The sequence below is a fragment of the Lontra canadensis genome, unplaced genomic scaffold, assembly GCF_010015895.1.
Source record: "Lontra canadensis isolate GAN:19392208 unplaced genomic scaffold, GSC_riverotter_1.0 scaffold1, whole genome shotgun sequence".
Lineage (NCBI taxonomy): Eukaryota > Metazoa > Chordata > Mammalia > Carnivora > Mustelidae > Lontra > Lontra canadensis.
In genome coordinates, this window is record NW_022630995.1 from 51,617,849 (window position 1) to 51,632,578 (window position 14,730).

The following is a 14,730-nucleotide window of genomic DNA, read 5'->3' on the forward strand; positions in this document are numbered from 1 at the left end:
CTGTCTCTCTTAATTGTTATATATATATGTATATGTATATGTACATATACATATATATGGAATATGTTATATAACATATATATATGTTATATATATATGTATATGTACATATACATATACATATACATATATATATAACAATTGAATAATGAGGACCCACCAAAGAAAGCTATGTTTTCAGATCAGAGTTCCCTCAAAACCTTCTACTGACCTTGAAGCCATAGGGACAAGTACAGCGATAAAAGTCAACTGGATCATTGTTACAGGTGCCATCGTTTTTACATGGGTTTGATAAGCAGGGATTACATTTAGCTAGAATACTGACATCCACAGGACCTGAAAATTAATTAAAAAAATATAAGAAACCCATGCTTTGTATTTTTAGTTCTCTTAAATTATTTAAATGCCTTAATGTAACAGTAGATTTCATATGAAAATATTGGTCACATATCTGTATGTATTTCTCTTCCATGAATAGAACAGAAGTCAACATCATTGTATAATGTTCAAGAATGCAACAGGAGACCATCTCATTGAGAGGAATGGTGAGAGTGTCCAATGTCATAAGCGGGACTATGGGCTGTGAGCTTAAGTGGTTAGGATCTGCTGTTAGTGATGCCAGTGTCACGGAGTCAGTCCCCTCATGGACCAACTAGCCTGTGTGGATGCATTCCACGGCCATTGCCTGCACCTTAACTTCAGCCAGCTGTCATGGAAATGCATACCTTTGATCCCAAAGAGGACTCTGTGTGTGTGGTGGGGGGGCGGGTATTGGGGGATGTGTGGGTGAGTTTAATGCATAAATAGAAATACATCAGTGCAATAAAAAATACAAGAGTATGCACCTGCCCGGATATCATTAGTCCAGTACTGTTACTTTCACACAGGAGATAGAAAACAGTGTCACTTTCATGCATCTGGAAATAAACAAAAATGTAATTTCCACTATATTCTCCCTCATAGCCTTTTGGTTCAGTATGTTAACACATTAGCACAGGCATGTGGAGGGTGAGATTTCTGCTTTTTCCCCTCCAAAAAGAAAATACTGTCAGAAAAAATCTTCACTTGCAATCTCACCTTTGGGAGACACACTTTAAAAATCTCCTGATCCATGAAAGGTTTCGATTAAAGGCAGATTCATTTGCAGCCATTTTCCTTTGGTTGCACATATTCATTCCATAAATGGCTAACAATGTGGAAACTGTACTGTCTTTGATAAAATTATGTTCCACTGAGGCTACTTTTGGCCATATTTCTGAGAGCTCATTAGACTGCCTCTTGGCAACCGATGAGGACAGTATCAGGGTGACATATTTATATATATAAAATGCACATATTTTATAACGTAAACATTAATTATGTTTCTGCCATCAGCAATATCTCTGTAGTTCTTTATCCTCACTGGAACAAGCGGGATAATTCCAGCTGTAAGTTCATCCCACGTAACTTCCAGCAATGCTATCTGAGTTGAAGGTTCAGCATACCCCTTTTCCCACTATCGCTGACCTAACCTTCTAAGATCGCTATACCCCACAATTGTAGGATTTCTGCTCATATAAACTATCATTCATCAAACTTTTCTACTGATTGGAGTTTATGTTTGTGAGTTATTGGTTTACTCACAGAAACAGAAAGTAAATGTGAATTATCATGGTAGGCATAAGAACTCTGCATAACTATGTATTCCCTTACCCAGGAAAATACAAGTCCACATTCATGTAATGGTTATGGAGTGAAATCCAAAAGAGGATACTGTTCTGTATTTGTCGGTTTTTCTATTAGCAAAAACCCTGAAATCTTTCTATGAAGAGATTCCTGTTTCTTTTTTAACCATCTGGAAATGGATGACAGTTCTGGGAATGACTGCATTTAATGGAAAGGGGTGGTGTTTACTTCCAAGGACACCTCAGTCATTAGAGAGGCCCTGCCAGTGTCTCCTTCATTTTGTCTTGGTGACCAGAGTAACTAATGCAGTTTTATATCACATCACAACTGGAAAATTGCTGGGATGAAGACCAAAGTGATGCTCCGGGACATTTAATTTCTCACCCCCTCCCCGACGTGTTTATCAAGGAAATTTAGCTATTCAGCACACTGGAGAAATAAATGCTGGCATTTAGATAAAGTAATGTGTTAAGTTAAGATAATACCCCAGTATAAATCGCCTTGTGTCTGCTAACCTCTTCATGCTTGGAAATCTGCAGTAGAAAAGCAAGTAGTGGGTACCTTAGCTAGGGCAGAAAAGAATCTAACTTGGAAAAAGGTGCAGGGGGGCAAACAGCTATGAAGGTATGCAAGCAAAAAAGATCATCAGCAAATGTGAGGACTGTTAACACTCATCTGGCCACTCCGCAAGAAGACCTTGAGGACAATTGTCTCTTGGTCTATTTCTGTGCTTTCGACCTTGTAAGACTGCAGTTTGAATAGAGGAGTTCAGGGTTGGCAGTTTCTATTTTATGCTGTGGAATATGATATTTTTCAAAAATTATGTTTAATTGGTTAGATGGGAAGCCAGAGATTGTTTCAAGAAAACCAATTAAGTACATTCTGAAGACTGTAATAGAGTACGTGGATATCAAAATTGCCAGCCTGAAGTAATCCAGCTTAGCACAGAGCCAAGATTTATTTAATAAATATCCACGGAACTATATATACTATATTAATCAATAAGCACTAATTTCTGCACTTTTTTCCCAGGACCAAATTTGGTTTCCTATAGAATTATTCCTGCTCAACTATTTTCATTACCTGGAATTTCTTATGGGCAAACCACATGAGATCATTGCCCCCTCATCTATATTCAGTTTAGCTGAAGGAATCAAAATATCACCCTTTCCTACTTGCACAGGTGTTTCCTGATCTCTTTCTTACACCTGTAAACTGCCTCGGTGGCATCAAAATTAGGATTCTAGTTCTAAAATACTGAGTTCTAACTTCTTCATGTTCCTAGAGTTGACTACTACAGATACCCTTCTACTTGTTTTTTCTTTTACAAACCTATCTTTTAAAGTCAGTGCTTCATAGATAATTTCTTATTTCTAGTTCCTGAGGTTGAATGCAGGGTAATTCAAAAAGTGTTTGTGAGTTATCAATTCCAAACAGTCTTTAATATCCCCAAGTACCATAAAAAGATGTAATTCTTATTTGTTTTATTTTTTTTACTTACTTTATTTTCTCATTTAGATTATGATTCCTTCTAACTAAGCATCCTTCCTATAATGTGATTCTTACATCCACCTGTTTATCTAAATCTGCTCATTTCTATAATCTAGACCCTCAGAATTTATATCCCTTGTATCTGGCTCTCTCCTCTCATTCCTCTTCCCACCAATATGTTGTTCCTCTTCTAAGTCTACCTTCTATTTTCTCTTTGCCTTCAATTTGTGATTTATTTTCTAGCCAGGATGCTTTCTCTGAGATTCTTTCCTGCAAAGTTCTTATTCAAGGGGAAATGACATCTTTAATCCATTTCTATAACAAGGAGATGATATCACAGCAAAAGAGTGATGCTAAAGTCATAGCAAAATGGTAAAAGAATTAGCACAGCTCATTAGAAAAAAACCAACGCAGGTACAGTTTTGCACACTTGATTATTCCCAGATGAAGGATGTGCAGGGATAAGAATTAGACAAGTTTCTTAGCATAATGCAAGTAATCTTGGAACGGAGAATCTGAGATCCATCAAACTAAGTTAGCAACCCAGATTTGTTGGTAAGTGCATGGAGCTAGAGTAATGGTAGCCAACTCAACGGGTTGCTTTAAGCATTAAATGAAATGGTAGTGAGTTTTGAGTACAAAATACAATGAGAGCAAACACAGAAGCCGCAGCAAGTTCTGACAGTCTTCCTTAGACTTCCAAAGAAGGTGGGTAGCTGAGAGGAACATGAGTGGCTCACTTAGGAGGAGAGAGGAAGTCTTCCTCTGCTTGTTAGCTTCCATTTTAGCACAAAGGCAAACTAGAGGCTTTTATTTATTCATTCATTATAGGTTTCACTGGGTACCTTCTGTCTATGCCAGGAGATGCTGAAATTTGGGAAAACTGCAGGGACTATTATCATCAGAATCATGGGGGAATGGTAGGGAGCACTGCGAAATAATTATCCACTGGGTAACAACACCTAGAGTTAATGATTTTATGTGTTTAAGGACTAACTGTGATTTGTACATTTAGCATGGACAACAACCAGAAACATTACAACATTGGAAGGGAACTTGAGTTCTTAAACTGCTACTTGGCAAGGAAATATAGCTTGCTCGCTGATACAACCTCACCAATCTTCAATCTTTCCACCTGCCCAAAGTTAACTAGTCTCAAGAAATTTTAAATGATTGTTAACACATTAGCCCTTGTAAGATGTGTGTCACAGAGAAGAAAAAAAAGCCTGATTCAGAAAAACAGATGTTTACTAATGTCACTGAAATGAAGGAGGGCATTCTAGGATAACTAGGTTGATTTAAGGCTCGGTCTTGACTTCAGAGAGCCCTCTAGCATCAGTGGTATGGATTGGAAGTGTGTTTAGCTTAATAATTCAAAGGGAAAATGAGCCAAAAGTTTGGTTAACAATTTGTCTTTGCCAGTTACTTTAATCTTTATCAGACAAACTGCTGGACCTCAAATCCATTAAAGCTTGTAGGCAGACTTGCTTACTTGACTGAAATCACTAGCTATGCACCTGACACCAATATCACCACCCACTGAGAATTGCATTCTCACTTTGATTTATTACTAAAAACTCCAGACACAAATTTCTAACTATATCCCAGAGTCCGCCTTCATTCTGGCATCCCTTGGAAACCTAAGTCAAATAAGAGAATCCTCTAGCACTGCCCTTGTATAAAGTCAAAGGTACATCAAAGACAACCCCGGGAAAATGTAGGGGGTATTTGATGTTGGGCATAATTAACTAAAAGGAGGTTTTTATTTAAAACCCCAAAACTCTAAGCTCTGCTTGCTATTACATTGCTGTATTTCTTCAGCGTTAATATCAAATGCATATTTTTTAACAACATTCCATCATTAAGTCATTCATTTATCAAATATTTATTGAGGATCTACTTTGTACCAGGCAGTAAGCTAAGTTTGGGGAGTTCAAAGGTAAGTGAAATGTTGAAGTTTCTGGAAAAACTTACAGTTCAGCAGTAGAGACATGTATATACATCAATTATAGAATGCACCTGCAAGAGGACGTGGGAAATGAAAATGCGTGTTTTGGAAAACGTTTTTTAAGTTTCTGCAAGCCTGCACAGGGGAGGAATTCACTATGTGCACAGAAATATTAAAGCCGTAGTTTGTTAGAAAAATCATGGCTGACATTTGAAACTGTGGGATTGAAATCAGTTAACTTATTAGGGGTAGAGAGAGAATCTTCTATATGTCAATATTAAAGAATGTAAGAAAAAGGTGTCAGCAAAGGAATGAAGAAAGAGCGAAGAGAATGTACAAGAAGGACCAGTAGCTACCAATGTCTAAGACAACAAACAAAGAGGACTAAAAAGAAGCCGGTGAAATTGGCAAGATGGAAACCGCTGGAATCCCTGTAGTTCTACTGTAGGATTGGGGATGGTCGACAGATAATAGGGGGTTAAAAATCTTACAAATCTGAATTACATAAATGATTTAACAAAAACACGAAGGCTGCATATTACACCTCTGGGATAACTAGGCTTGGCTATTTGCTATATACACATGTGACCTCAGGCCAATAAAAGAACTTCTTGAGTCACAGCTAAATGGAAAAGGACAATAATTATTTCATGGAATTTTATCACGAGATTGAATATCAATGTACAATATTTAAGAGCAGAATATGAATTGCTGGTTCTCATCACCTATTAATATTAATGTCTGTTAAAATTTTCCCAGTGTTTTGAGTTTCCAAAAGTATAATGAAAAATAGTCCTTGTTAAAAAAAAAGAAAAAGAAAAATAATCCTTGTTTGTTTTTTAAAGATGGTGCTTTTGGCAACTATGTACAAACCTGAATATTTTCTTTGGCCAGTGAACAATTCATAATCCCCCCAAAGCTAAGTTTACTTCAAAATTATAATTATGTACTGGTGCTAATAAATTTGAAAATGTAAAAAGGGTTTAGCTAAGTTCTAAATATCACTTTAAAACTGATCTCGTGAACTTTTCATTACTTCTAGTTTGGGCTATATTATTATTATTATTATTATTTAAATTATTTTTAAGATTTATTTATTGGAAAGAAAGAGAGAAAGAGAGAGAGAGAAGGGGGAGAGGGAGAGGAGAGAATCCCAAGCAGACCCCCAATGAGGGTTGAGTCCAACACAGGGCTTGATCCAGTGACCCTGAGATCATGATCTGAGCCAAAATCAAGTCAGAAGCTTAACTGAGTGAGCCACCCAGGCATCTCTGGGCTATATTATTTAACTGCCTAAGTGACTAAGGACAATATTAACCAGTAATTTTGAGACACAAAACAAAGACCTCAAGATTTTCAAGAACTTCTCTAAAAGGAAGATGTTGATCTTGCTGGAAAAAAAAAAAATGACAGTATTACTATATTACTGCTGAGAAGTGTGGAATTTTCTCCAGGAATCCCACAATCTAGAGGAATCTTAATATATAAAATTAGTGGGAGAGATTCTTGTGGTGGTGAAATGTTGATAATCTTGAGATATATAAAGGTCCTGGGTTTTCTGACCCTTTATCTGACATTTGTAAATGAAATAATGAAGTATATTGAGAACCATATTCCTGCTTCTTTATCTGAGCTCATGGCTAGCAGACACCTATCCATTTGGGTCTTCTCATCCCTACTTGACTCACTATGAGAATCTCCTGAAGCCTAATGGACCTGGTGGTATCAGTTACAATTCCATGATTGTTTGATTTGGATATATGTTGTTAATATCTTTTTTTTTTAAATGTTAATAAACTAATTTATTTATTTTTGAGAGAGAGAAAGAGAGAGCATGAGTGTGCACAAGTGAGGGGAGGGGCAGAGGGAGAGGCAGACTCCCTGCTGAGCACTGGGCTGGATCCCAGGACCCTGAGATCATGACCTGGGCGAAGGCAGACACTTAACCGACTGAGCCACCCAGGTACCTGTGTTATTAGTATCTTACATATATTTCCATTGCCAAACCTTCATTTTGTTTTGAAATTATCTGTTTAAATGTATTTATCAGTATACTATAAACTCCATGAAGACAAGCATCTTTCTATGTCTTGTTTACAACATACACTAGATTCTTAATACCTTGGAACTCTGCCTGGTGTGTAACAGGAACACACATAATATTTGGTGAAGGAAAGAAGGAATATATCATTCATTTCCACCAGACTGTTCACTCTTTGGCACATTTAAATGTTTAATAAATGTCTATCAAATTAAAGGTGAAAGACAACTTTAGTTGTCTATAGAGCTAAATCTTTTTGAAACAAGAGCAATAAAAAGAATATCAGAAATTAACAATATTTTGCATTCCATGGGGAGGGCAAAAATCTCTGTTTCCCTACAGACTGCTTGACTATTCTAACATCACCTGATAGTTAAAAGATGGACTGGAAATTTGGGTTGTCAAGAGAAGTCGTGACCATTTACTACTCACTCAAGAGTGTTCTAATCTGGGTATTAATGAAATATTCTCTGATAATCTATTTCATCCAGTTAATTTATTTCTGTTGTGCCCTGAAACTATGATATTTAACACAAAGAAAATACTCTGAAAAATGTAGGATAAAAATCGTTAACTGAATATATTACTCAAAATAATGGCCTAGCCTTTCCTAACAGAGAAAACATTTAAATTATATTTATACATAGCTATATAAACATGGGTACAAATAAAGGATATTCATCTTCCTGCGGTAATTTGAAATTACATATTTACAAATATTAATATTAGGAACATGTACTTATATGCTTTTCATGAATAAAATAAAACATATTAAACTGGCATAAGTATGGGAAAAGTTAAAATATTAAAAACTCAAATTATAAAATATTTAAAGAAGTGTCATTTTACTGTTTTCAAGCTCATAAGGCCTGTTAGCTCAAAAACTCAGTACTCAGTAGATTTCTTAGAGTGAATTATTTTAATTAGCAGATTAGAGTATTTTGACTTTTACCAACTGACCTATTATGAATAAATACTTTTAGCAAAGCATATGAAAGTGGTTCAAAATTTTCATTTTCTAAGTATGTTCTAATAGAAAAATGGCATTCTTCTTTGTTTTGATTTGTATTTAGAATATTCTTACTGAAAACTATAAAGTAAACTTCAGTGGTAAACACTGGAGTCAGTGAGTCTAAAACTCTGGCTCCTTGTCTTAGCAGCTGAGTGATGTGGAACAAATGATTTAATCTCTCCGAATTATATTTTCATCTCCCAAATGGGAAAATAACAGTATTTGCTTTAGGAATGATACAAAGATTACAAAAGATAAGTAAAATCTTCAGCATAATGCAAACCCTCGATATAAGCTGTTGTTAGTAATTATTTACTATTATTAGTAGTAGTAATAGTAGTAGTGGCAAAGATGCCATCTGAACTGTCAAAAATCTTCAACTAGCAGAGTCTTAAGACAATGAAGCTTCACAATAGTTTGACAAATACCAAGAAATGCTGGCAAAGGGCATTATGAGTTTCAATATTTGCTATCACTCTAAAAGTATATTAAAGTATATATTAAGTATAGAAAAACTGAGCAAAATTAGTCTGCCAAATGCAATTAGACTCTATTTGGTGAGTTCTGCATGTCTGCATGTCTTGTCACCTGCCCTACACCCAAGTGGTCTGCTACCCAGTTTATGGCATGGCTTAAAATAGAGACAACCAGTTGACATGAGAACTTCATGGATACTAAACTGAATCACAGTTCCAGCGTTTTCCTGCAACACAGCTCTGCTTCTGTGGCATACTCATCACGCTGGACAGCCTGCCCCAATGATTGGCTTAGATACACCTGCACTCAGCTTCTCACCGCCACTCTCTTCTGACACAATTTTTTCCTCTGAGCTTTTGTAGAACCACACTATCCAACATGGGAGCCAGGAGCTGCGCCTGACCCTTCCAGGTTAAATCTAAATTAAATACAATTAAAAATCCGCTTCCTCTGTTGCATTAGCTACCTTTCAGCAACTGCAAATGGCCAGTGACTATCATGTCTGATTGTGCAGATACAGAACATTTTTATCACTGCAGAAAGTTTTATCATGCATCCCTGATCCAGACTAATATTCCCTCAAGCATATTTCCATTCAAGCCACACTAAGAACTAAACAAGATGCTATTAAAGAAAAAAAAAAAATGTCAGAGCACTGAGATGGCTTAGTCAGTTAAGCATCTGTCTTCAGCTCAGGTCATGATCTCAAGGTCATGGGATAGAGCCCTGCATTGGGCTCCCTGCTCAGTGGGGAGTCTGCTTCTCTCTCTCCCTCTGTTCCTCCCCTCAACTCATGCTCAATCACTCTTTCTGAAATAAATAAATTAATTTAAAGAAAAAGGTCAGATCACTTAACTATATCTTGAGTTAAAGTCATTTACGTATGTGTGTATGTATCGGACTTCTGAGAATGTGTAATAAAAGATTGTGAACAATGTCTGTCAGAGAATCGAACGCAAGTATGTAGCTTTTCTCAAATTTGTATTATCATGAAACATTGTTTAAAGAAATATCTCCAGGGAACTCTAAACTTTGAGAAAAATACATAAGCACTAGCATTTTTTCAGAAAGGAGAAAACAGGTTTCCCTGGGTTCAGAGAAATATAACAAAATCAGTTTACAGTTTCTCAATTTGCCCATACAATCTTTCTAAAACACATCAGCCCGATGATGATGCCCAAGAGAAAGTTTTGTCAGATTCTCTTTCCCTGCCTCTCATCTGACTATCCCCTGCACTTTCCAAAACAATGATATGCCTTACAGCACAGTAAAAACTTTGGGGCACTGCCCCAAAGAAACATCTGCAGTTACAAAAGAATAACGCAAAATGTCAGTTATCTGCAAAACCTCTTGCAATCAATGCACGTAATCCCAGAGAGACATTTCCAGTAAAGTTTTACTTTCAATTTTTTAAAAAGATCTTATCTATCTATCTATTTATTTACTTATTTGTCAGAGAAAGAGAGAGCGAGCACAAGCAGGAGAAGTGGCAGGCAGAGGGAGATGCAGGATCCCTGCTGAGCAACAAGCTGGATTTGAGACTTGCACCCAGGACCCTGGGATCATAAGCTGAGCCAAATGTAAGCGCTTAACTCAGTGAGCCACCCAGGCATCCCTCAATTTTTAATAAAAACATTAACATGCTGACAAATAATCATGATGTCCCAAGCAATGGTGCATGGGTATTAACAGCAATTCAAATTTAAGAAAAATTTCAAAACTCAAAGATTTTTGGACATTTTAAAAATGCAAATTATATATATATATATATATATATATATATATATATATACATACATACATACACACACACACACCTTTGGAGCAAAAAAATGAGACAATTCTCCAAGGTACTGAAACAGAAACTCAAAAAGAAAAAGAGAAGTTCAAGGTAAAAGAACAGTGTGAAATCTACAGAGAATCTTGTTTTTGTCTCTGTTAAATTAGCTGTGATATTTAGATTCCATCAAATACATTTAGAATAATAACAGAAGAGTTGTTTTTTTTTGTTTGTTTGTTTGTTTGTTTTTTTTTTTTTAGTGGTAGGGTGGTGAGGGGCAGAGGCAGAGGTGGAAAGAGAATCCTAAAGAGGATCCTTTCCCGGTAGGGCGCCTGACCTGGGGCTTGACCTCACAACCCTGAGTTCACAACCCTGAGATCATGACCTGAGCCGAAATCAAGAGTTGGGTGCATAACTGACTGTGCCACACAGATGCCCCTGGAAAAGTTTTGTTTCAAAATGTCAGTACTTAAAACACGCTGTAAACTACATCTTTTGCAGCCATTTACGGCTATGAAAAAGCCTCAGATGCTATTTAAAAAAAAAAAATGCTTGGAGGGAATATGGTTTTTGGAAATTCTTTCTTTGATTAGTAAAACATTGCTTGTTCTACATCACTGTGTTGCTAGTGTTCTAGAGTGTTATGATAATAAAATTGTCGCTGAGTGCTTACTGTGTGCAAGGCAAGGTGTTTTACACATATTAATTCCACTGATCTTTTCCCCCAGCTGTACTGAGGAGTAACTGACAGTAACCGTATACACTTAAAGGGTACGATGTGGTGATTTGATACACACATACACTAAGGAATGATTAATAAGATCAAGGTATTTGGCGTATCTAGCTCCTCATATAGTTAACCTCTGTGTGCTTGTGGTGAGAACCCTTCACATCTATCCTCAGAAACTTGCCAGCATAATACCATGTAATTAACTCCACTCACGATGTTGGGCATTAGATCCTCGGAACTTATCCTTATCACAAAGACTGTGCCCTTTAACCTATATCTCCCCATTTCCCCCTTCCCTCCACCCCTGCAATCTACCATTCTCTTGTTTCTGTGACATCAGCATCTTCTTTACCATTTTTTTTTAAATTTCACGTGTAGTAACTTATCTAATCTTAAAAATAACATTTTCACATAAGTACTGCCAATATCTTTGCATACACATGAGGAAACAGAGGCACAGGCTGATTAAGCTATTAAACTCAGGTTATATAACTATTGTAACGGGAAGCCGGAAACTCATACCATGACCCAGTGCACATTATGACCTACTTAGACAGTTTCCTACCTCAAATGTTTAAGTGTGGGAAGTTTCTCTTCAGCTAGGTTTGCAAGCCTTGGGAAGCAAGACCGTACTGTATACTTCTCAACCTCCACAATACTGGGATTTAGTTTTATACATAAAACATGTAATAAAATCAAGTTCAGTAGGGGTTATCTCTAGGTATTGTGACTGACGCATAATTTTAGTTCTTGAAGACATATACTGTTTGTTATTGTTAACATCTTCCTATTTTGATTTTCTATATAAAGCATAGATGACTCTTGTAATAAGAAAAGAGAAAGTATTTGTTACTAAGACACTATTTAGAATCCACAGATACATAAAACAAAGGGAAAAGAAAGGGATACAAACAATCAAGAGACACTCACATCAACATGGGAGGTGAGTCAGAGGGTTTGGCCTGAACACTCGGGAGGGCTTGCTTCTCCTTACCTGGCATCAGGAAGCCACAGGGCCCTGGCAGCCCTGGGAGCAGGGCACACGTTCAGACAAGCCAAAAGCAAAATATTGTACTTGTTAGAGGCTATGAGAGAAATTTCCAGAAATTGTGTACTCTTCATTTCGCCACATATTTTAATGAAATCTTAAACATTTCAACTAATTACTTCTGCAGTTTATTTGAAAAGCCTGGTTCTTTACTTGGGCTCCTCTGGTAACTGCTCAGTCCTAATGTCATTAGTCATTATTTATTAAGGGCTTTTCAGTTGTGCCTTTGAGGTCTAGCAGCCATGTCTTTCCTTTAAAATTAATACTGGGAATTTTTCTTTTAATGGTTAAAAATCATACCTTGACATGTAAATTTTTTGGAAGGCGTCGTGAGTAACAATTTATCTGCCATTTCTCCAGGACCGGCACAGCGAGCAATTCCAGGTTCTTTGTATTCTGACTTTACCCAGTCCGATAACCACTGCATGTTACAATCACAGTAAAGAGGATTGGCTCCAATTGCTCTGGAAAACAACACCACAGAAGCACACACACACACACAGCATGGATGTATTGTTATTTCCTAAAGGAGCATAACTCAAAGTGACGCTCAGGAGAAAATCCCTATAGATTTATGGATAACAATTTAGAAGAAAATAGAGACATCGGGGATTCCCCATTTTCCTGACTTATGTGCAGCTGGGACTTAGGGGTTTGTCACTAGCCTTAGAATTTACCTGGACTCTACGAGCTGTTCCTGTATTTGCAGAGACAGGTTTATTTTTGGTACAAACATACCCAACAGACACAAAGATTAATACTGCCTTCATTCACTAATGATTTACTGAGGACCCAATCACTATGCCAGGGTTGGGGGCCGCAAATATAAATAATACATTATTTTTAACACTAAAGAACTGCTTCTGGGAAGGTGATTAACACATTCTCAAACATGCAAATAATTTGCATTAGAAGTGCTACAGTAAAAATTTATGTGAGGTGACTGTGAAGAGAGGGTAACTTTTCTGGGAGACTGGTGGTTAAAAAGTCTGAGCTTTTTCATCCTCAGATTCAAGGAGGTGGAAAAGGTTGGGAAGGATGTTTCACGGTAAAGGACCAGTAAGTGTGAAGGCACTGAGATAAGAAAGGGCATGAAATAATAAAGACGCACAGAGCTAGTTCACCAGTGTGGATCTGGACCTTCACTAGATGTCTGTCCCTTTACAAAGTCCTTTATTTTCGAACTTGGCTTCCCACGCCCATAAGCAGTAACCATGATAGAAAAAGTCATCAAGATGATAGCTGGTATTTATTGCACCAAAATGCAGGTACTGTGCTGAGCCACTTGATATGAATTACCTCACTTTACCCTAAACAACAACTCTAGGAGATCAATAGTATTAATAATCCATTACAGAGATTGAGAAACTGAAGCCAGAGAAGTCAACCTGTGGGTTTTGTAAACTTACCAAGCTTGGCGCAAGTAGCAGATGCATAAGGTGTCATTTCAAATGGATTAATTCTATTATGCTTAGCGAAATAAGTCAATCAGAGAAAGCTAGCTATCATATGATCTCCCTGATATGAGGAAGTAGAGATGCAACGTGGGGGGGTTGGGAGGTAGGAAAAGAATAAATGAAACAAGATGGAATCAGGAGGGAGACAAACCGTAAGAGACTCTTACTCTCACAAAACAAACTGAGGGTTGCCAGGGGGAGAGGGGTAGGGAGAGGGTGGTGGGGATATGGACATTGGGGAGAGTATGTGCTATGGTGAGTGCTGTGAAGTGTGTAAACCTGGCGATTCACAGACCTGTACCCCTGGGGCTAATAATATATGTTTATAAAAAATTAAAAAAATAAAATAAAATACATATAAATGCTAAAAAATAAAATGGATTAATTCTGATTTATAATTAACTTGAGATTAGCAATGCTTCTAGGTCTATAGTCCAAGCAAAATTCATCCTGTTCTGTCATGAGGAAAGTCCCAAAATATACTTGTAAAACATTAATACCTTATATTATTAACAGTTTTCACCTCCAACTCTAATCAAGAATTGGAGTGTAGTAAATATTATGCTCAGACTCAAAATTTTCTTCTAAATTGAAAATGAGCAAAATGATATTTTGGAGTCATTTAATGTCATCTCTACAGACATTTGCTAAGTCCTTCCTATGTGAAGGGACACAGTGGAAAAAGTGAACAGAGAAGAGCTCTTTATGATCTAGAGAATCAAAGACAAATGCACAAAAGAAACACAGGACAGACAAGACACATGGCAAGGATGGTTCAAACTGCTCCTGTTGTTGGGGGCTGCTCACTGGAGGAAATGTTCAGCTTGGCTCAGGTAGCACCTTCCTTCAGCTGCATTTTCTGATAAATCACCTGAATTCGAGCAGAATGACTACTTTCTTCTTAATACTGCAAATCACTCTCCCAGTGAGAGATATATTAACAGTAGGTATTAAGGAGTCTGATAGACAGATGTACACAAAACCTACAGTGATTGACAGAGCCCCATAAAGTATGTTCAGATATAGCATGATTGACTACTGGCTCCTATCCTCTGCCCATCCCCCACTCTCAATTGTCTAA

At 37.0% G+C, this 14,730-nt stretch overlaps 1 protein-coding gene across 4 annotated transcripts in view; it reads right to left on the reverse strand.

Moving 5' to 3' along the window:
* SLIT2 (slit guidance ligand 2) overlaps positions 1 to 14,730 on the reverse strand; it is a 350,509-nt gene that overhangs the window by 43,696 nt on the left and 292,083 nt on the right. For all 4 annotated transcript variants that reach the window (XM_032854244.1, XM_032854235.1, XM_032854264.1 and 1 more), the window contains 2 exons: positions 12,493 to 12,656; positions 212 to 336 (listed from right to left, as the gene is read on the reverse strand). In XM_032854244.1, coding sequence (XP_032710135.1) covers positions 212 to 336; positions 12,493 to 12,656 — 289 coding nt within the window. The remainder of the gene's footprint in view (positions 1 to 211; positions 337 to 12,492; positions 12,657 to 14,730) is intronic.